Source organism: Nematostella vectensis, chromosome 8 (assembly GCF_932526225.1).
Source record: "Nematostella vectensis chromosome 8, jaNemVect1.1, whole genome shotgun sequence".
Classification (NCBI taxonomy): Eukaryota; Metazoa; Cnidaria; class Anthozoa; order Actiniaria; family Edwardsiidae; genus Nematostella; species Nematostella vectensis.
The window spans coordinates 8561595-8581396 of NC_064041.1; the positions used below are offsets into that span (position 1 = coordinate 8561595).

Below are 19802 nucleotides of genomic sequence, written 5' to 3' on the forward strand. Positions count from 1 at the left end.
AGATTTTAAAGTCCATAAAATTAAAGTGTGAGTGTGCTAAGCATTCAACAAAAGATCCTTTTAAAAACTCTTCAGTTATGCGGTAATTTAACAGCCATTATAAACTTAAGAAAACCCCTTGAAGAAAACCCCTTGAAGCGTTATATTCAAAGGCTATCGTCTATCTTTAATCAGTCACGACTGAAAACTATACTTAAAATTTGCCCACGCATGTGTGGATAAACTGGGAAAATTACATGCACATCAAAATAGAATGACAAATAAATACAAAAAGCCCAAATAGTCGTGTTCGTGGATCAGAAGAATGAAAACAATACACCAAAAACTGGAATTCGACTCAAATTTTCGCCCCTAATTTTCGTCTTTAATACTTCTTCAGGGCAGACTGAAGAAGGTTAATAACACACATAATTAATTTTCTGAATGAAAAAGATGGAAAGGGAATATGATTTTTGAGCCAGTTTTAGATATGCCCTTTACCAGATAATATATTTGTCTCAAATCTTTCAAAATCACAGTGAACGTGATAAAAATATTGGTAGCAGTTGTGACTGTGCAGTTAGCCGATGATTTGAAAGCACGTTTTTCCATTATTTTACTTAAAATAACGGAGGTCTGTGATGAAGCGATAGGTCATAGCAGATATAATCTAATGGCTGCCTAAAACGCTGTTATTTTTGTAAGACTTGCTTTGCCAAGTACATTTATAATCTGGAACATTTGATGGCATTCGCGCACGTTACTGCTTGAGGGTCACTGCCTCGTACCCACGCGTCTCAATTCAGTATAAACAAGTTGAAAATATACTAGTGGTCGCCTAGGGTGCAATGAGCCATGGGAAGGTTTAGCGCTGGCGCAAAGGACCAAGGGAAGAATCAACGTTAAAAATCAAACTTACAGACAATGATCACAGGCACGCAAAGAATCCTCACACCCTATTTGGGGTGTGGTCAATTATGACGTCACAATCACGTCCAAAAATACGATGTCTAGCTATTCTTTCAAATAATGCCTAAATTGTCAGATATCGGGTTGGAATCATCTTGCATTTCTCATATATGTTAAAATCAACCTTTTAACGGCTTTACAATGCAAAAAGGCCACAAAATCGTTTATAATCATTTTTTTGTAAATTTCCACCATCTTGGATCCGCCATCTTGGATTCTTATGATTTGCAAAAGAAAATACCCCCCCCCCCCCCCCCCCCAGTCTGAATAGGGTTAAAAGCAGGACGCAAAAACTGTGCATTAGGGGGGAAGGGGGGGGCGATACAGAAAAATATTTGGCATACCCAATACTTGCCATTTCCTTATATATTTTTGAAATATCAGGGGGATAGGGGGCGGCGGTATGCCATATGCCAATACACCCAACGACTACAAACTGCATAAAGCATATTTTATTTGTTTATTATTGCACCAAGCGCAAGTGATCTCAGCAGACTCTGCAGGTTTTGGGGCATTTATTTCTGACGCCTCTGTTAGAACAGAACCTCTTCATTTGTGGACAGTTACGGTGGTAGTCTTGGCAAGCTGGAAGAAAAAGCAAGCGATATAAAGTCAGGGACGGATCTAGGGGTCCGGCGAGCGGTCTTCGCCCTCCCCCCCCCCCTATTTTCAGAAATTTGGCTTAAAAATATACGGAAAAACAATTAGGCTGGCCTCCCCTTCCTTGAAACTTTTGCTTCGGCCCCCCCTTTTTTAAACTTCTGGTTCCGCCCCTGAAAGTTTTAACTATACAGTTGTCTGGTTTAACTAGTAGATTAATAAAACCCAGGGGGTATACAGCCCTTGTTTGGGAAAATGAAACAGTTTTTGTACCATGTTTGAACAAACGATCTCGAAAAAAACGATTATACTCTGAACCTAAGAGTGACGACTTTCAACTTGGCAATTCATGTGAAACCCAAGATAATAAAATCGGAACCCTGTTCAGTGTTGAGATGCTTGAAATATATACCCAGTTTAGGATAAAAAACTTAAAAATAGAAAATATTTTTCTTTTTGGAACAGCACTCCCACGAAAGTAAATATATTCAGTTCAGTTTCTTCAGTTTGTTTTAACCATTTTTATTATTCAATTCAACCCTTATACAAACATATATATTGGTAAGTTAAATTGAACAAAAGAAGAGAAAAAAAGAATTGAAGTGCCTTTTCTTCATCCAGCAGCCATCCTCTACCCCTTTCCGGACAAAATTCATTTCTAGTCTGGAAATAGCCCCGAAGGCAAGGTTTCCCTTATATAGAGCTTTCACTGTAGGTGGTATTCTGGTATTAATAAGGATCAATGGAAAAGTGAAGTGAAATACTTACAAGACCCTCCACCGTTCCCACCGTTTCCTCCACTTCCACCTAAACAATAATAAACAGTTAGAAGATATAATTATAAGATAGTATTAGATGAATTGAAAGTTGTAATTTATTTTTACATCACCCCCTATACTCTTCATTGGATATACCGTGAGGCCTAGGAAAGCCGTTCTTAAAAGTGACTGTGCTTATTCTAAGGACCACTTACCGGCCTGGATGCCCTCGATCCAATTAATGTAGGAGCTGACGCGTGCGTACACTGAGAAGGTGTTTCCCGGACATGTCTTGGCTGTTACCCATGATGCAACACCGCGTAGTACCCAGCGCCCGTTCTCCAAGCACTGAAGGGGACCACCGCTGTCCCCATTGCAGGCGCTGCTACCGGCTCCTCCCGCGCAGATCATGGAATGTTCGTCCACACTGTAACCATTTGTGCGGCGGCAGGTCTGGTGGTCGGCGACAGGGACCTTGGATTGCTTGAGCTTATCTGCCCCTTTGTACAAATCTGAAGATGAAATTCTTCCCCAGCCTGCGAGTTCAATTTTGAAAGAGCGTTACGGCGATTTCAAGAGTGCAGGGGCACGAAACGGATCTGTTCCGCTGCCTGTTTTTTTGCTGGCTGGGAAAATGTTTAGACCCCTTGGTTACTGGAAATAAATTGTCCCGAATGGTTCTTCTGGCAAATTTGTGGAGTTGAACTAGTTGTGCTGGAAATACTTCGGGGGCGCTGGAGCGGATGCTTGGGTAGCCTTCTTCCCCCGCCTCCTCCCCCTTCTCTTTTTTTTGCGCTCGCCTCATTTCTCGCGCGGCCATATTCCTCGCTCGCTCTCTATTCTTGCTTAAACTCCACGGAAACGCTAGCTACGCAGGCTCATGCTTGGGGAAAATATCGTCCCGATCGGTTAGACTGGCAATTATTCATGTGCTAATGTGCCCAACCACTGCTGGCTGGTAAAAAAGAAATGGTCCCTCATGGGACAAGGGAACAGATAATCTCTCTGATAGATTAATGCAATGAAGCGAGGGTGTTTGGAAGCCACCAAAGAGTAAGCCAATGAAAACAGTTATATAATTGTTACTGTTATTGTCGTTGCTATACTGTAGTTACAACTCAACTTACCGCTGATATAGCAGTGACCGCCCGCGGGCGCCCTGTCGCCGTGAGCTGGAAGACAGATAGTGCCGATCTTGTCCGATAATTGGACAGGAGCGGACAGCCTTAGCAGTGTGACATCATTCCTAAGATGACCCATGCTAAATTCCTTGTGTGAGATGACTTGAGAAACACGCAACACTTGAGCATGCGCGTCATTGACTCTACGGTGCGCACCTACCATTGAAATAAATCTAGATTTATATCACTATTAAAATAATAACCATAATTATCATCATCCTCATTACCATAATCATCATCATTATCATTACCATAATTATAATCCTTATCATTACATTGTAAGTAAACTTGTAGGAATTCGTGTTTACTACAAATTTGCTGGCAGCCACTTGGAAATGGAGCCTAGTCCCTAACGTTTTAGAATACCACAGGTCTCCCGCGCGCTCGCACCCGGCTCCTTTAGACCATTTAGAAAAAAGACAACCATTCATTGATATGTGTTCATCACAATTATTAATACCATAATCACAACCAACAACATCATATAATTAGTAGTTTTCAGACCATTATCACCACATAGCTTTGTAATATGTCTTTTATGAAAAAGAGCAGAAATTCTCTGGCTTTATGGAACAGCTGAGTTCTTTAACTCCGGTGATAGATCCATCTAGAAGCTTTCGAAATTAATCATCAACCAAGGTGTTCACCGGTATCGAATTTCTATTCAGTGCTTAACCTTGTAACGCCGCCCCCTGAATTTGTTCCGCGAGACACAGGAAGTCTGCAACAGCGATTTGATTTGACCCTCTAAAACACAGCACTAAATATACCCAGTTAATAATGAGCCCGTCGTACCTGCGGCCAGCGTATAGTCAGCCGGGTTACTTGATCGTTGTACACAGTGGGCAGCGGTTAGCGCCCATCCAGGACTGAGAAGGGAAGCGCCACAGTTGTGGCTGCCATATACTCTGAGTGACAGTTGCCATGGCCACGAATTAGGCACCGCCTCCTCGCCATTGATGATACGTGTCCCTCCTGGTCGTCGGCCGCAAGAAGCTGAGATAGAAAAAAAATGCCGAGAAAAAAAGCGGGTTCAGTACAAAAGAAATACTGATATACCAAAACAGCAATGCAGAATAGCAGGCACTTAAGTTTAATGAATAGCAGAAAATGAATTTTCTTATTCCAATTCTTATAGTACTCGCTAAAATAAACAATCTACCCTCCACCAACTCTGTCTGTGTGGTTTTAAACAGCGAACAAAACGGAACACGAAAGTCGAGTTTTCACTGGGAGATTAAGGTCGAACGAGAAACAGAGTGTGCGAAAGAGCAAAAGGAAGAAAACGTAAGTGTTCGGTTTCCTCTTCGACTCGTGTTTTCCCGCTTGTGTCTTCTTCGCTTCCTTCTCCGTCTCCACATTCTTTAACAGTGAATATGGATCCTTTAAATTTCAAGACAAGACTTAAACGTTTCTGGAACCTATTTACCTGCCTGCCAGTGATTAAAAAGGTGTAACAATATTGGCGTACTAACCGTAACTAAACGAGGCCTGGGCAAGAAGGCCCAACACGAATATCGACAGAAACATCATCTTCCCCTATGAACGTCTCCAATAAAGTCTGGCGTCTATTTTCGACGGATTTAAGTCCTCGTCTGTTTGATCATCATTCCAGGTGTTTATCCGCAGCTTTCAGCTGATTTGTGGGATGCTAAGCAGGCCTGTAGCCAGAATCAAAATTTTACCGAGGCAAAGCTTGCCACTAAATCCAACAAAAGCAGGTGTTTTATCTCATACTTTTCAATTGTGAAACACTAAACATCAAAATTTTACCGAGGCGAGTGCCCCATGATGGCTGGCTACGGCCCTGCTAAGTCAAGGGCCTTAGAAGTAATTAGGGAAGAGGATTTAGAAAGGCATGAGAACCTCCCTTGCTTTGACCAGAAGACCATAACTTGTGAGACTAGAAAAACTTCAGACAAGCTATATCTTGGTGTTATGAGTAGCAGATCAGGGAAATAAAACAACATAAAGTTAAAATGGTATGTTTTATGCCTAGTTTCGCTAGCGTTTCGAGCGTTAGATCTTCATCGAAGCAAAACATCTTTTTTTTCTCTTTCAAACTATATGTCCCTATATTTCCCTTGTATTTCCTAGTCATGCTGGTGCAATTTTAATTTGAGTTTTTTTTCTCACAAATAAAGCTTTGTATATCCTTCAATGTGAATAATTTTTATCTAGTGATTTGCAGGAATCACTCTCGTGGCTTACGTTACAAGTGTACAATATTTGGCACTGTATATAATCAAAAAGCCCAAACTGTCGCGATCTCGTACCAGAACAATGAATACAATACACCAAAAACTGGAATTCGACTCTGCCAAATTTTTAATAAAGACGAAAATTTGGCAGAGTCGAATTCCAGTTTTTGGTGTATGGCACCGTATATGATATAGCACTTTTCGCGACGCCTTTGTATGCATGTTCAATAGAAGCCATAAAGCCAATGTTGATGCAGCCAGTTAAGTTTTGCACATTGAAGACAGCTAATATACACTTTATAAATATCATAGAAGAGGGATGTCATATTCATCCTACTGGGGTAAAAATTCCACAGTTCGTCAATCTTAAAACGCTACGTATTTTGGCGTGTTCAACAGCAAATTTACCCCTAAGAGGACGGCAAATTGGGTGGGGTCAAAGCATTTTTTCAACACTAGAGGACGGTGCTAAAAATAAATACAATTTCAGTTTCTTGAATTTATTATGATCAGTTGACGGTAAGGTACAGAGTTAAGTAAAGTGAAGATATCCTTTTATGTATTGAATAGGTTTATTGTTGAATAACTTTCGCCGCCTACCATAGAATGTTAGAAGAATCTTTGGACAACTTCTATTTTTATCTATTCCATTTCATCTCCCATGTAGCATTGGTGATAGTCGATATCTACAGAATGAAAGCTCTTTTTATTTTTTTTTATTTAATTTAAATTTAATTTTTATCTATTTAATTCCATCTTCCATTTTTCTATTGTTTAGAAGCAAGAAGTCTTTTCTATACTCATAGAAATGTTCCAGGGACGATGAAGCTAACGAAGAATATGTTCTTTCTTATGCATATTTATGTAATAATTATCTGAAATGTTATAATAAAAACTATAAAAAAGAAGTGTTCCTCTGGCTCATAGAAATGTTCCAATGACGACGAAGCTAACAAAGAATATGTTCTTTCTTATGCATATTTATGTAATAATTATCTGAAATGTTATAATAAAAACTATAAAAAAGAAGTGTTCCTCTGGCTCATAGAAATGTTCCAATGACGACGAAGCTAACAAAGAATATGTTCTTTCTTATGCATATTTATGTAATAATTATCTGGAATGTTATAATAAAAACTATAAAAAAGTGTTCCTCTGGACCATAGCAGGGTGTTGGGCACAGGGGGCACGTGCCTTAACACCTAAAAATAAAACTTATCTCCTTGCACAAGGCCTGTAATTGCATGTTGCACGCTGTATGTACAGACGGCTCACCGTCACTCCAAGTAACACCTTGTGAACACAGCTTAAAGATGTTTGTATCGGTATAGCTGATTTTCTATTTTCAATTTTCTATTCGTTTGAAATTCTAGTAGGTTTTCCATTCGAAAACGATGTGGCATTTTTGGGCCCGAGAGACAGTTCCGGATTCAATTTTTGCATCATTCCTACGTAAACTTGCAGGAATTAGATGTTTACAACGTTTTTTCTGAACTTTACGTTACAAGAGACACAAATCCTAACGTTTTATATTATCACAGGCATCATGTGCGCTTGCCCTAGGCTTTTTAAAACCATTTAAAAAGGGACAGTCATTGATTATAATCACTGGTGGGATGGAATTTGCTGTAGAGGTATTTTAAATTTGCCATTCATGTTTGTTAGAGGAAAATAAATTGAATATACTGTTCCCTTATTCCTCGTGTTCCTTTCGTCGTAAATACTTTACTGGGTCATTCTTATGGGATATTTCTGCTTTTATGGTTGATTTTGCAGTTCAACCTGCTCGTGTTCATCAAGACATTCCATGTGACTCAAAATATCCTTGCCATCATGAAACATCTTGAACCAGAAAAACTTTTCAACGGTGTAATAAAACATCACATTGGTAAACCTACGAAGTATCAGGAACAAACTGGCGAACTTGCTGGGCAGTCGCGTATCCTCAATTCCAGGAAGCCCCGAGACATGGAATCCCAGTTGCACTGAGCCCAAAACAAACATGGTGAAGTTTACCAGGAACATAAGAAATAGATTGGCTTTAATGATCCATTTTTGACGGTAAAAGCACTCCTTTGAGATGATGGTATAGTTGAGTATTGGTACCATAGTAGCCATAACAGCGTACTGAAAACAAAACGATGCAAAGATCCCAAAGCCCACACCACTAACTTCTTCGTATTTTGTCTTTAGGACAATTATAAACGCGCTAGCTGCTGATAACAAACATATAAACATTAAGATCCAAAAGTTTGGGTTTCTGATCAATTTTTTCATGACACGTCTCATACCGGAGACACCTTTGTACATGAGTAATGCACCAAGACAAATAATAATGTTCGCCACATGAGACACCATCCACACCAGCTCGATTTCTTTGTCATATGGGAACACTATGGAGTCGTTACATCCATGAGTGGCCGCCTCCTCGTCCAGACAACACGCAACGCCACGCGGTACGTAGAATACAACTAGCCCGATGAACTGCCAGGAAAGGAATAAGGAGTATGCCATCTTAGAGGCTACGCGCGGACGTGTCCGGCAGGCCAGGCGGAGCAGAAGGCGCAGGCATGATGCTATACTAGCATCGTATTGTACTGTGTTAGCCGACAGCAAAGGTAGTTTACTCTCTTTTTCACAAGACTTGTCGCCGTGCTTTGTGGGTTGCATCGTGTTTTCACTTTTCACTGAAAAGGTTTTTTGTGTCTTCTTGTACCAGTTGCAGCCTGAAAAAAAAAATGAAATTTTCATTTAGTTATCGGAATGATGAAAATCTATTGTTGATTTTTTTACGCTTGCTCTCATTGGTTATCAGAGTAAGATTTTTTTAGGAATTCAATGGTTAATGGGTATCACTCGCCATGTTGTCATCCTAGCGAAATACATTCATTGCCACCGGCTGATTTGGTAAAGGTATTGCAATATTTTTTTAAAGGTATTGCAATATGACATGACGGAAAAACCTGGAAAGAGAGAAGACACAATTTATTTATTTATTTATTTATACTTTCACCGTTAAAAAAATATTAAATCGTACTAACTAAATATAAATGGTGGGGGAAACACAACAAAGCTTGGCTCCACATAAAGTGCACCCTTTCGACTAAGATATATCTATAATTAATAACTAATCAGGGACGAGAAGCTCAAATTTCAATGACATTTTACAAAAAGTCGCATCAGTTTAAAAAAAGTTGCACTTGATATTTTGTTTGCTATAAGTTACTAAGTACTCAGAGAAATTCTCCGCATTATTCGATGTGAAATGGGCTTATTTGAAGCGTCACGTCATGTTTTTCCGTCATGTAGGACGGAAAAGAGAAAATGAGCGTTTGGTTGTGTTGTTCCTGACTCTTCAGTCAAAGTCGGTGAGTTTGCTAAAAGACATGCAAAGTTACCAAAGTCTTATCCAGTTATTAAGCAGCAAAATCAGGCCTGAAGGAGTAAGATAGCTCTTCTCTTTATTAGATGAGTATGAGTATCATAAAAAAAGAAAGAAAAACTCCGTTAACGTTCTTGAAGACTCAAGACAAGTAAAACTTGAGAATAACCTTCGCAACGAATTGGAAACGCGTCTTGTATCGAGTACAATATTTATTGGGACGTTTAATGGAGCCTTCACAAACGCAATTAAACTAAAAGAAGAGCCTTCAAAACGCATCCGAAACCTAAAGCCTGCCTTGTCACTCTAGTAATTAAGATGTGTAAGATGTGTCCATTTTACAGAGAGATATTGAAACTGGAATGCCGGAAATAATGCCTTGTTCTTTAGTGTGCAAATGTTGCTAATTTGAATAAAAAGAATCCGTGTTACAAAAACTTGGCAAGCTGTCAGAGCTGGAAAAAATTCACAAGTCCATAGTTTCTTTTCCAAAAAACCCTCAAATAGGCGTGAGATTTAGATTAAGTTTTCTCGAAAAATCATATTATCTATTGATTTTTTAAGCGCGCTCAATGTTATTATTGGGGCTATTGCTATAGATCAGACTACTATTGCTGCTGCTTACCTGTTAAGTTTGTTAATAGTGCTGATTCCTAACCAGACAGTATTTCTGTTTCGTAATACAGCCTTTTGGGCTTATTTCTGTTTTTACAATAGTAAGGTTCCGAAATGCCAGTTTATTTAGAATTTATAACATTTAAGCTTCTAGTAGATAATTACATTGATTAAAAGTGAGTTAAAAAGACAGGAAACATCGTTAGCAAAAGGGACCGCTATACCTTTCGCTAAGTCTTGCAGTCGTTCTTGACTTCCCAAGGGGATTCTGTCGAACTCGCAGCTTCTGTCGATGTGGTTGTAAAATTAGTTTCGAAAGCAATATTAGAATCGCAATGCATATCAATCAAACTTAACGACTTACTTATCAAATTAGACATGCACAGGGCCGTAGCAGGGGACAGGGCACTTGGGGCATGTGTCCCCCAATATTTTCAAAAATTATAAGGAAATGACCAGTAAGGGCGTGGCTGTGCCCCAATATTTTCTCAATGTTCCTGTATTGTGCCCCTCCAATATTCCGAGGACTGCTGCGGCACTGATGCATGATATATTAGTTCCAGTACGGAAACCTACAAGGGCAATTCAACAACCAATCCAAAAGCAACAACAACAATACCAAATTGGTTTATAAAAAAAATAGCGATTCGCAAATCATTTTATTGATTCACAATTCTTTTTCTATGGAACTTACATGGCCCGAGTTGCGAAAAGGCTTTGTAAATTAGTGTTCATGTTAAATTTGTAGTAATGTTTTCGTTAATGTTAAGTTAGGTATACTGATTGAAAAAAAACTTACTTATGAAAAAAACTAATAATTGCTCTTGTTTTTATGGTTTCTATTGATGATAATGATGGTGTTATAACTTATACTTGTATTTCTTCTTATATATTAGGACGTATACATGGAAATGTTCTATGGATAGCGGTATTTTTCGTTGCTTTTCAATTCAGGGCCGTAGCAAGGGGTGCGGCACTGGGGCCATGCCCCTCCCCCAATATTTTCGAACATTTTAAGGAAATGACCAGAAGGGGCGTGACCCCCAATATTTTCTGTATTGTGTCCCCCCCCCCCCCCCCCAACTCTTACATGGCCTGCTACAGCTCCTCAAAGGGTTGCTGAATTGGCCGGAGGAAAGGGTCATCAATGTCAATTTACTTCCGAGACTACTGCGTCACCTCTCGGTACGTGTTCGATGGGTCAAATGCTGATTAAAATATAAACAAAAGAATTCTTTGAGGGACAGAGAAATTTGCAAACACTATCTAACTCTCAGGACTCAGGGCGACGCGGAGACCGGAAGCGAACGTACGCGCGAACACGATCCTCGGGGACCCAGGGCGACGCAGAGACCGGAAGCGAACGTACGCGCGAACACGATCCTCGGGGACCCAGGGCGACGCGGAGACCGGAAGCGAACGAACGCGCGAACACGATCCTCGGGGACCCAGGGCGACGCAGAGACCGGAAGCGAACGTACGCGCGAAGACGATCCTCTGGGACCAGAGCTCAATTTGTTCTCCTACATAGCATTTAATTTTGGGGTAGCATTAGCATGTGTGGATAAAAAATCAGGCACCTTTCTAAAGGGTGAGTGCATCAATATGTAATGCATGACTGGAGGTATATGACTGACACGTCAAAATCCTTGTCAACTATTGGGCTATCCCCTCCTGCAGTTTGGTCTAGATCAGAGTTAATGCGACGGAGTTATCACGATTCTTGGAGACCCACTTTATGGGTATCTTGACTGGGTGCTTAGAAAAATTTCACTAGGAGAAACTAGACTTCCTAAACTAAACTTCATCAAACTACCAGAGGTGATAGCCCAATAGATGACAAGGGTTTTTGCGTGTCACTCATGGTTATGGAGTGTTGCTATGGTGACCAGTTAATTTTCAAAGTAAGTGGAAATGTACCAAAAATCTGGGCTGTGCATGATATTTATAATGCTATTTATTTTTAATAGAGAAGAGAAAATATAATTGACAAGACTGCAGTACGGAGACTTAATACGGAGTCTTTAATAAGACGAAAATTTGGCAGAGTCGAATTCCAGTTTTTGGTGTATGGCACTGTATATGATATAGCACTTTTCGCGACTCCTTTGTATGCATGTTCAATAGAAGCCATAAAGCCAATGTTGATGCAGCCAGTTAAGTTTTGCACATTGAAGACAGCTAATACACACTTTATAAATATTATAGAAGAGGGATGTCATATTTATCCTAATGGGGTAAAAATTCCACAGTTCGTCAATCTTAAAACGCTACGACTTTTGGCGTGTTCAACAGCAAATTTACCCCTAAGAGGACGGCAAATTGGGTGGGGTCAAAACATTTTTTTCAACACTAGAGGACGGTACTAAAAATAAATACAATTTCAGTTTCTTGAATTTATTATGATCAGTTGACGGTAAGGTACAGAGTTAAGTAAAGTGAAGATATCCTTTTATGTATTGAATAGGTTTATTGTTGAATAACTTTCGCCGCCTACCATAGAATGTTAGAAGAATCTTTGGACAACTTCTATTTTTATCTATTCCATTTCATCTCCCATGTAGCATTGGTGATAGTCGATATCTACAGAATGAAAGCTCTTTTTATTTTATTTTTATTTAATATAAATTTTATTTTTATCTATTTAATTTCATCTTCCATTTTTCTATTGTTTAGAAGCAAGAAGTCTTTTCTATACTCATAGAAATGTTCCAGGGACGATGAAGCTAACGAAGAATATGTTCTTTCTTATGCATATTTATGTAATAATTATCTGGAATGTTATAATAAAAACTATAAACAAGAAGTGTTCCTGTGGGCCATAGCAGGTTGTGGGGCACAGAGGGCACGTGCCTTAACACCTAAAAATAAAACTTATCTCCTTGCACAAGGTCTGTAATTGCATGTTGCACGCTGTATGTACAGACGGCTCACCGTCACTCCGAGTATCACCTTGTGAACACAGCTTAAAGATGTTTGTATCGGTATAGCTGATTTTCTATTTTCAATTTTCTATTCGTTTGAAATTCTAGTAGGTTTTCTATTCGAAAACGATGTAGCATTTTTGGGCCCGAGAGACAGTTCCGATCGGATTCAATTTTTGCCTCATTCCTACGTAAACTTGCAGGAATTAGATGTTTACAACGTTTTTTTGAACTCTACGTTAAAAGAGACACAAATCCTAACGTTTTATATTATCACAGGCATCATGTGCGCTTGCCCTAGGCTTTTTAAAACCATTTAAAAAGGGACAGTCATTGATTATAATCACTGGTGGGATGGAGTTTGCTGCAGAGGTATTTTAAATTTGCCATTCATGTTTGTTAGAGGAAAATAAATTGCAATATACTGTTCCCTTATTCCTGGTGTTCCTTTCGTCGTAAATACTTTACTGGGTCATTCTTATGGGATATTTCTGCTTTTATGGTTGATTTTGCAGTTCAACTTGCTCGTGTTCATCAAGACATTCCATGTGACTCAAAATATCCTTGCCATCATGAAACATCTTGAACCAGAAAAACTTTTCAACGGTGTAATAAAACATCACATTGGTAAACCTACGAAGTATCAGGAACAGACTGGTGAACTTGCTGGGCAGTCGCGTATCCTCAATTCCAGGAAGCCCCGAGACATGGAATCCCAGCTGCACTGAGCCCAAAACAAACATGGTGAAGTTTACCAGGAACATAAGAAATAGATTGGCTTTAATGATCCATTTTTGACGGTAAAAGCACTCCTTTGAGATGATGGTATAGTTGAGTATTGGTACCATAGTAGCCATAACAGCGTACTGAAAACAAAACGATGCAAAGATCCCAAAGCCCACACCACTAACTTCTTCGTATTTTGTCTTCAGGACAATTATAAACGCGCTAGCTGCTGATAACAAAGATATAAACATTAAGATCCAAAAGTTCGGGTTTCTGATCAATTTTCTCATGACACGTCTCATACCGGAGACACCTTTGTACATGAGTAATGCACCAAGACAAATAATAATGTTCGCCACATGAGACACCATCCACACCAGCTCGATTTCTTTGTCATATGGGAACACTATGGAGTCGTTACATCCATGAGTGGCCGCCTCCTCGTCCAGACAACACGCAACGCCACGCGGTACGTAGAATACAACTAGCCCGATGAACTGCCAGGAAAGGAATAAGGAGTATGCCACCTTAGAGGCTACGCGCGGACGTGTCCGGCGGGCCAGGCGGAGCAGAAGGCGCAGGCATGATGCTATACTAGCATCGTATTGTACTGTGTTAGCCGACAGCAAAGGTAGTTTACTCTCTTTTTCACAAGACTTATCGCCGTGCTTTGTGGGTTGCATCGTGTTTTCACTTTTCACTGAAAAGGTTTTTTGTGTCTTCTTGTACCAGTTGCAGCCTGAAAAAAAAAATTAAATTTTCATTTAGTTATCGGAATGATGAAAATCTATTGTTGATTTTTTTACGCTTGCTCTTATTGGCTCTCAGAGTAAGATTTTTTTAGGAATTCAATGGTTAATGGGTATCACTCGCCATGTTGTCATCCTAGCGAAATACATTCATTGCCACCGGCTGATTTGGTATAGGTATTGCAATATTTTCGGTTGAAATGACATGACGGAAAAACCTGGAAAACGCGCAATTCCAGATAGAGAGAGAAGACACAATTTATTTATTTATTTATTTACAAACTTTCACCGTTAAAAAAAGTTTAAATCGTACTAACTAAATATAAATGGTGGGGGGAAACACAACAAAGCTTGGCTCCACATAAAGTGCACCCTTCCGACTAAGATATATCTATAATTTATAACTAATCAGGGACGAGAAGCTCAAATTTCAAATGACACTTTACAAAAAGTCGCATCAGTTTAAAAAAAGCTGCACTTGATATTTTGTTTGCTATAAGTTACTAAGTACTCAGAGAAATTCTCCGCATTATTCGATGTGAAATGGGCTTATTTGAAGCGTCACGTCATGTTTTTCCGTCATGTAGGACGAAAAAGAGAAAATGAGCGTTTGGTTGTGTTGTTCCTGACTCTTCAGTCAAAGTCGGTGAGTTTGCTAAAAGACATGCAAAGTTACCAAAGTCTTATCCAGTTATTAAGCAGCAAAATCAGGCCTGAAAGAGTAAGATAGCTCTTCTCTTTATTAGATGAGTATGAGTATCATAAAAAAGAAAGAAAAACTCCGTTAACGTTCTTGAAGACTCAAGACAAGTAAAACTTGAGAATAACCTTCGCAACGAATTGGAAACGCGTCTTGTATCGACTACAATATTTATTCGGACGTTTAATGGAGCCTTCACAAACGCAATTAAACTGAAAGAAGAGCCTTCAAAACGCATCCGAAACCTAAAGCCTGCCTTGTCACTCTAGTAATCAAGATGTGTAAGATGTGTCCATTTTACAGAGAGATATTGAAACTGGAATGCCGGAAATAATGCCTTGTTATTTAGTGTGCAAATGTTGCTAATTTGAATAAAAAGAATCCGTGTTACAAAAACTTGGCAAGCTGTCAGAGCTGGAAAAAATTCACAAGTCCATAGTTTCTTTTCCAAAAAACCCTCATATAGGCGTGAGATTTAGATTAAGTTTTCTCGAAGAATCATATTATCTATTGATTTTTTAAGCGCGCTCAATGTTATTATTGGGGCTATTGCTATAGATCAGGCTACTTTTGCTGCTGCTTTTCTGTTAAGTTTGTTAATAGTGCTGATTCCTAACCAGACAGTATTTCTATTTCGTAATACAGCCTTTTGGGCTTATTTCTGTTTTTACAATAGTAAGGTTCCGAAATGCCAGTTTATTTAGAATTTATAACATTTAAGCTTCTAGTAGATAATTACATTGATTAAAAGTGAGTTAAAAAGACAGGAAACATCGTTAGCAAAAGGGACCGCTATACCTTTCGCTAAGTCTTGCAGTCGTTCTTGACTTCCCAAGGGGATTCTGTCGAACTCGCAGCTTCTGTCGAACTCTCAGCTTCTGTCGATGTGGTTGTAAAATTAGTTTCGAAAGCAATATTAGAATCGCAATGCATATCAATCAAACTTAACGACTTACTTATCAAATTAGACATGCACAGGGCCGTAGCAGGGGACAGGGCACCGGGGGCATGTGTCCCCCAATATTTTCAAAAATTATAAGGAAATGACCAGTAAGGGCGTGGCTGTGCCCCAATATTTTCTCAATGTTCCTGTATTGTGCCCCCCCCCCAATATTCCGAGGACTGCTGCGGCACTGATGCATGATATATTCCTTCAGTACGGAAGTCTACAAGGGCAATTCAACAACCAATCCAAAAGCAACAACAACAATACCAAATTGGTTTGTCAAAAAAATAGCGATTCGCAAATCATTTTATTGATTCACAATTCTTTTTCTATGGAACTTACATGGCCCAAGTTGCGAAAAGGCTTTGTAAATTAGTGTTCATAGTAATGTTTTCGTTAATGTTAAGTTAGGTATACTGATTGAAAAAAAATTACTTATGAAAAGAACTAATAATTGCTCTTGTTTTTATGGTTTCTATTGACGATAATGATGGTGTTATAACTTATACTTGTATTTCTCCTTATATATTAGGACGTATACATGGAAATGTTCTATGGATAGCGGTATTTTTCGTTGCTTTTCAATTCAGGGCCGTAGCAAGGGGTGCGGCACTGGGGCCATGCCCCTCCCCCAACATTTTCGAACATTTTAAGGAAATGACCAGAAGGGGCGTGGCCCCCAATATTTTCTGTATTGTGTCCCCCCCCTCCCCCCAACTCTTACATGGCCTGCTACAGCTCCTCAAAGGGTTGCTGAATTGGCCGGAGGAAAGGGTCATCAATGTCAATTTACTTCCGAGACTACTGCGTCACCTCTCGATACGTGTTCGATGGGTCAAATGCGGATTATAATATAAATAAAAGAATTCTTTGAGGGACAGAGAAATTTGCAAACACTATCTACCTCTCAGTACTCAGGGCGACGCGGAGACCGGAAGCGAACGTACGCGCGAACACGATCCTCGGGGACCCAGGGCGACGCAGAGACCGGAAGCGAGCGTACGCGCGAACACGATCCTCGGGGACCCAGGGCGACGCAGAGACCGGAAGCGAACGTACGCGCGAAGACGATCCTCTGGGACCAGAGCTCAATTTGTTCTCCTACATAGCATTTAATTTTGGAGTAGCATTAGCATGTGTGGATAAAAAAGCAGGCACCTTTCTAAAGGGTGAGTGCATCAATATGTAATGCATGACTGGAGGTATATGACTGACACGTCAAAATCCTTGTCAACTATTGGGCTATCCCCTCCTGCAGTTTGGTCTTGATCAGAGTTAATGCGACGGAGTTATCACGATTCTTGGAGACCCACTTTATGGGTATCTTGACTGGGTGCTTAGAAAAATTTCACTAGGAGAAACTAGACTTCCTAAACTAAACTTCATCAAACTACCAGAGGTGATAGCCCAATAGATGACAAGGGTTTTTGCGTGTCACTCATGGTTATGGAGTGTTGCTATGGTGACCAGTTAATTTTCAAAGTAAGTGGAAATGTACCAAAAATCTGGGCTGTGCATGATATTTATAATGCTATTTATTTTTAATAGATAGAATCACGATTCTTGGAGACCCACTTTATGGGTATCTTGACTGGGTGCATTTCCCCTTACTTTGAAAATTCACTGGTCACCATAGCAACACTCCACAACCATGAGTGACACGCAAAAACCCTTGTCATCTATTGGGCTATCACCTCTGGTAGTTTGATGAAGTTTAGACGAGCTAATGCTGCGTTTACACTTGAGTGTCCAACCTAGGTTGAGTAACTACCCAACCTAGGTTAGATTTGAAGTGTGTGGAACACGCTCGAAATAGCCACTTATGTGCCGGCAATTACAAAGGATCCGCAACCTAGGTTCGGTTGAGCTCAACCATTCCAGGAGGCATGGTTGAGCTTATTCAACCGAGGTTACAGGCAAATCTGTTGACAGTTCTTGTCAGCTATCGCTTTCCGATGTCAGTCATTTCTCAAATAGTGTTTACTCAATAGTCATGAGATTACCACATGTTTTCTAGATTTGCGCATTTTGCTGGACATTTTACACAATACTTTACAACAAACTTGTTTTCAAGTTAAGGGACTGCGAATCCCTAACGTACTAGCACAAAAAAACTCAACGAAAACGACAAACATAAGAGAAAACATCATGCAAGGTGGTCCCTAAAAGATCATCTTGAATTATAGTGAATCTCAAGCAGAAGCCACCACAGAATAACAAGAACGGCCAGAAAAATCACAATAATCGCAGCAGCAATTTGACCTCAGAATTCAAATTGGCGCTGTTCCAGCTGAATGATCAACCGAGGTTAAGTTTTCAAGTGTAAACGCATTTCTCCTAACCGGGGTTCAGTTAACCACAAACTGAACCTAGGTTGACGCTCAAGTGTAAACACAGCATAAGAATCTCAATTCTTGGGTACATATACCGTAAATTTGCGGCTACAGGGCAGCCTATAGGTTAAAGTCAGGGACAAATTGAGCATTTAGGCATCATCAGCACCTATCAGGCTCTGTCCCAACCAAGTTTGGTTGCTTGATTTCTTAAATTATAGCAAGTAACGCACCACTTACCTTGGTTTATAGGCTATTTAAGGTGTCACCATAGGATATTTTGTAGAACATATGTGTAATTTTTTGCACCGGCCTTGAGGTACCTTACCGTGGTGTTAGTTATCAAAAAGAATTTAATACCCTAAAAGATAAGTAGAACACCCCCGTCTACTTTTCTAGAGAGTTCCCTCCCCCCCCCCCCCCCCCCCCCCCCCCCCCGGGCTCCAAAATCAAACAGTCGGTGGTGACTCTCAACGTCTAACTAGTTTGAAATCATCATCCACTTTATAATATCGCCTAGCTGAAGAACATAGACTTGATTTACTATCACAAGCTACTTCTAACCTGTATTATGAATCTTACTCTTAAAAACCCTATTTTTAGCCAAAATTCTGATAAACCAAAAAGCACCATCTTAAAACTCAATTTCTAAATGTAAAATATTGTGTTGGAAATGTAACTGTCCATAATTTATTGTATGACATAACTTTTCACGGCCTGCTACAGGTTAGTGTTTTTTTATATATTCTGAATAACAAAAACAATTTTTATCTCTCCCCATTTCAATATTTTAATATTATACTTGATTAAATGTATTTGTATTTTCTACTCAATAGATCCAGAAAATCATACAACCACAAGGGAGAATCCAGATTTTACAGAAGGGACCCAAAGTAAAATAAATATGGAGACCAAAGTTGTAACCTTTGCTTCAGTAAACGTGTATAGGGGAATCGGATGAAAAGGAGGACCTTAGGCCCCTGTGCCCCGCCTAAAGTCTGCCAATGAATCACCCAATTCAAAGCTCCATGCATCTAGACCATATTTGCTATTAGCTCAATACAAGATTATTACTATTCAAGAATTAACGAACCATACCATTCAAGTATAATGTTTCAATACACCACAAAACCCTAACAACATGGTCTAATCAAAATGGATTAATCTTAAATCAGGCCAGTACCCAGGATTTTTCTTGGGGGGTGGGGTGCGAAATCCGTAAAAGCTGACCTAATTTTTCTGAGTGGGGGGAGGGGGGGAGGGAGTTCTCTGATAAAAATCTGACCACCCCCCGAAAGAACAAGAAGGGTTTTTATGCCTTTGGATTTCCCCGGGACTGTAAATGTTGGATTTGTCTTTAAAAGGCCTGACCTATAGATTCATGACAAACCAGAGTGATCTGGTTGTTTTTGCTTTAAAGTTTTGTCTACAAATAATACGTCTATTGAGAGTCAAAAGTGGACTTTCGCCCGTTGTGTGTGTGTGTGTGGGGGGGTTCTTTCCAGCGTAACGCCCCGGGTAAAGCCACGTGCAAACTGTGCTAGCATTGCTGGCAAATTCTTGCTCGACTAGCAACAAGACAAAGGAAATGTCAGAAGGCCCACTTCCCATTTTGACATTTCCTTTGTCCTATAGTCAGTCAAGCGGAGTTCGCCAGCAATGCTGGCTGGTGCTGGCGCAGTTTACACAGGGCCATCCCCGAGAAAACAGCCCACCAGCTCACCAGCAGGTAAAAAATG

The 19802-nt window shown here is 39.8% G+C and overlaps 3 protein-coding genes across 3 annotated transcripts; all 3 read right to left on the reverse strand.

Moving 5' to 3' along the window:
- Window positions 1-1385: 1385 nt before the first annotated feature.
- Window positions 1386-5058, reverse strand: LOC5519323 (chymotrypsinogen B). The gene is made up of 6 exons (XM_001639216.3): window positions 4963-5058; window positions 4283-4483; window positions 3434-3643; window positions 2522-2842; window positions 2317-2355; window positions 1386-1533 (listed from the first exon to the last, which is right to left on the reverse strand). The coding sequence occupies exons 1-6, from the start codon at window positions 5018-5020 to the stop codon at window positions 1436-1438; spliced, it is 927 nt and encodes a 308-aa protein (XP_001639266.2). The 5' UTR covers window positions 5021-5058; the 3' UTR covers window positions 1386-1435.
- Window positions 5059-6172: 1114 nt separating this feature from the next.
- On the reverse strand, window positions 6173-9973 carry LOC125570229. Its single transcript, XM_048731577.1, has 2 exons — window positions 9910-9973; window positions 6173-8414 (listed from the first exon to the last, which is right to left on the reverse strand). Exon 2 carries the CDS (start codon window positions 8356-8358, stop codon window positions 7447-7449), a length of 912 nt encoding a protein of 303 aa, XP_048587534.1. The 5' UTR covers window positions 8359-8414; window positions 9910-9973; the 3' UTR covers window positions 6173-7446.
- Window positions 9974-12066: 2093 nt separating this feature from the next.
- On the reverse strand, window positions 12067-18453 carry LOC116603151. Its single transcript, XM_032364221.2, has 3 exons — window positions 16635-18453; window positions 15583-15662; window positions 12067-14074 (listed from the first exon to the last, which is right to left on the reverse strand). Exon 3 carries the CDS (start codon window positions 14016-14018, stop codon window positions 13107-13109), a length of 912 nt encoding a protein of 303 aa, XP_032220112.2. The 5' UTR covers window positions 14019-14074; window positions 15583-15662; window positions 16635-18453; the 3' UTR covers window positions 12067-13106.
- Between the last annotated feature and the right edge of the window lie 1349 nt (window positions 18454-19802).

Bases quoted from the DNA above. Each gene is read 5' to 3' on its own strand.
- LOC5519323 (XM_001639216.3), bottom strand. From the start codon at position 5,020: ATGATGTTTCTGTCGATATTCGTGTTGGGCCTTCTTGCCCAGGCCTCG. The intron at 2,843-3,433 runs GTAAGTTGAGTT...TTGAACTCGCAG, and splicing joins CGGTCACTGCTATATCAGCG to GCTGGGGAAGAATTTCATCT. The intron at 2,356-2,521 runs GTAAGTGGTCCT...ATTATTGTTTAG, and splicing joins GATCGAGGGCATCCAGGCCG to GTGGAAGTGGAGGAAACGGT.
- LOC125570229 (XM_048731577.1), bottom strand. From the start codon at position 8,358: ATGCAACCCACAAAGCACGGCGACAAGTCTTGTGAAAAAGAGAGTAAA.
- LOC116603151 (XM_032364221.2), bottom strand. From the start codon at position 14,018: ATGCAACCCACAAAGCACGGCGATAAGTCTTGTGAAAAAGAGAGTAAA.